The sequence below is a fragment of the Otolemur garnettii genome, unplaced genomic scaffold (assembly GCF_000181295.1).
Source record: "Otolemur garnettii isolate 467f Iridium unplaced genomic scaffold, OtoGar3 scaffold00052, whole genome shotgun sequence".
NCBI lineage: Eukaryota > Metazoa > Chordata > Mammalia > Primates > Galagidae > Otolemur > Otolemur garnettii.
The window spans coordinates 4,244,411-4,246,689 of record NW_003852447.1 but is presented as its reverse complement, the minus strand read 5'-3'; the positions used below and the strand labels follow the sequence as shown (position 1 = coordinate 4,246,689).

The following is a 2,279-nucleotide window of genomic DNA, read 5'->3' as shown; positions in this document are numbered from 1 at the left end:
TCATTGTTGTTTGGCAGGTCCGGGCTGGGGATTCGAACCCGCCACCTTAGGTGTACGTGGCTAGTGCCTTAGCCGGTTGAGCTATAGGCGCCGAGCCAAGGACCCTAAGTTTTCTAATGTTGTTTTTGGAAACAGTCCAGATCTTGTCATTCTTTTCAAAAATGAAAAATGTACAGATACCTACAATGTAATTTCCCCCCAAGCTGCCACTGAGGACTTTCATATTTTATATTACATTACTTTAATATACTATACTATTACTATATTGTATATTACTAATACCAAAAAATACATATTGGGTAGTTGCTTATAATAGAAGGAATAAACAGTTAGCACAAGAGATGAAACAGGATTTTCAAGTAGGTGGAGGGGTACTCTCCCTCACTACAAATTTCTATTTTAAAATGTGCACTCATTGAGTTTAGAATATTCGTAAGTACAATCCTTTTTAGGGAAGTACCTGTATTACTCAAAGCATCTGAAAACACTAACTCCATGCAATTTTTACAGTAACTAAATACTCTCACTCCATCATGTGGTGGGGGGAGGAAATAAAGATATATCTTAGCAAAAACAATATATACAATTCAAGAACAGTTTAATCACACCGAAGTATATTCAAGGCTTGGTGCTGTGGCTCAAGCAGCTAAGGCACCAGCCACATACACCTGAGCTGGCAGTTGAAATCCAGCCTAGGCCCGCCACCAAACAACGACAGCTGCAATCCAAAAATAGCCGGGCGTTGTGGCAAGTGCCTATAGTCCCAGCTACTTGGGAGGCAGAGGCAGGAGAATTGCTTAAGCCCAGGAGTTGGAGGTTGCTGTGAGCTGTGATGCCACAGCACTCTACCCAGGGCAATAGCTTGAGGCTCTGTCTCAAAAAAACAAAAAACAAAAAACAAAGATATATCCAAAATAAAAAATAATACCCAGAAGCAAAGACTACTTATAACTCCAGAACATTTTAATTCTAAAGAGCTTTAATAAATAAAAAGCCCCACAGTTTGCAAATGTCCATCCAAAAGGGAATGACTAATCAGTCCCATCAATATTGGGGGGATATTAAGGGAAAGAAAAAGGAGGGCACAAGATATGAAGGTCGATAACTGTTTTCTTTCATAAAGATAAAAATTCTGCTTCCTCACATAACAACACAATGTCACTAAATGATAGGAATAGGCAGGAGGAAAATCACTGTCCATACTTATCTTATATACAGTATTGGGCAATTAAAAGCCAGCTGTGTTGTTTAGGAATGGCTTGCTAAAACATTGAAAAAATGAAAGACTTCATCCTTATCATAGACTGCCACTTCAGTGGAACATTCGGTGCACACGACCGGGTGATAGATTTCCTCCACTTCTGTCTGTGGCTGCTCTGCAGCATCTTCATGGTTAGACTTCATCTTCTTATGGCTCCGCCTTTTCTTCCTGTTCTCTGAGGCTTTGTATTTTAGAACCTCCTCTTTGTTAACAGAGCAATTCATCACAAACATAGCTCTATATTGAGTTTTGTATGATTCATGCCTAAGAGGAAAATGAAATGGAGAATTTGGATTTATGTTCCATTTTAATAGTTATCCGCTTAGATAAAACTTGAGAACACCAAAAACTTACTGAAGCACCAATCATAGCAAAGACATAGGAACAGGCTCAGCACCGTAGCTCAGTGATTAGGGTGCCAGCCACATACACCAGGGCTGGCGGGTTTGAACCCAGCCCAGGCCTGCTAAACAACAATGGTAACTACAACAACAAAAATAGCCAGGCGTTATGCCGGGTGCCTGCAGTCCCCTCTACCTGGGAAGCTGAGGCAAAAGAATCACTTATTCCCTAGAGTTTGAGGTTGCTGTGAGCTGTTATGCCGCAGTACTCTACTGAGAGTGACATAGTAAGACTCTGTCTCAAAAAAAAAAAAAAAAAAAGATATAGGAACAAAATAGCAAATTTAAAAAAAAAATTAAGGACTTGTTCTAAGAATAATAAGAAACTTTTTGATAGATTATATATGTATAATGAAGAAATATATCCTTTTTTTTTTTTTGGAAGAGTTTGAGTAGAATTAGTATTAGTTCTTCTTTAATTGTTTAATAGAGGCTCAGCACCTGTGGCTCAAGCGGCTAAGGCACCAGCCATATACACCTGAGCTGGCGGGTTTGAATCCAGCCCAGGCCTGCCAAACAACGATGGCTGCAACCCAAAAATAGCTGGGTGTTGTGGCGGGCACCTGTAATCCAGCTACTTGGGAGGGGGAGGCAGAAGAATCACTTGAGCCCAGGAG

The 2,279-nt window shown here is 40.3% G+C and overlaps 1 protein-coding gene across 1 annotated transcript in view; it reads right to left on the bottom strand.

The window, feature by feature from the left end:
* Nucleotides 1-998: 998 nt before the first annotated feature.
* Nucleotides 999-2,279, bottom strand: part of EAPP (E2F associated phosphoprotein) — a 32,480-nt gene continuing 31,199 nt past the window's right edge. The window contains exon 5 of the mRNA XM_023514396.1: nt 999-1,525. Within this exon, the coding sequence (XP_023370164.1) occupies nt 1,249-1,525 (277 nt within the window). The 3' untranslated portion in view covers nt 999-1,248. The remainder of the gene's footprint in view (nt 1,526-2,279) is intronic.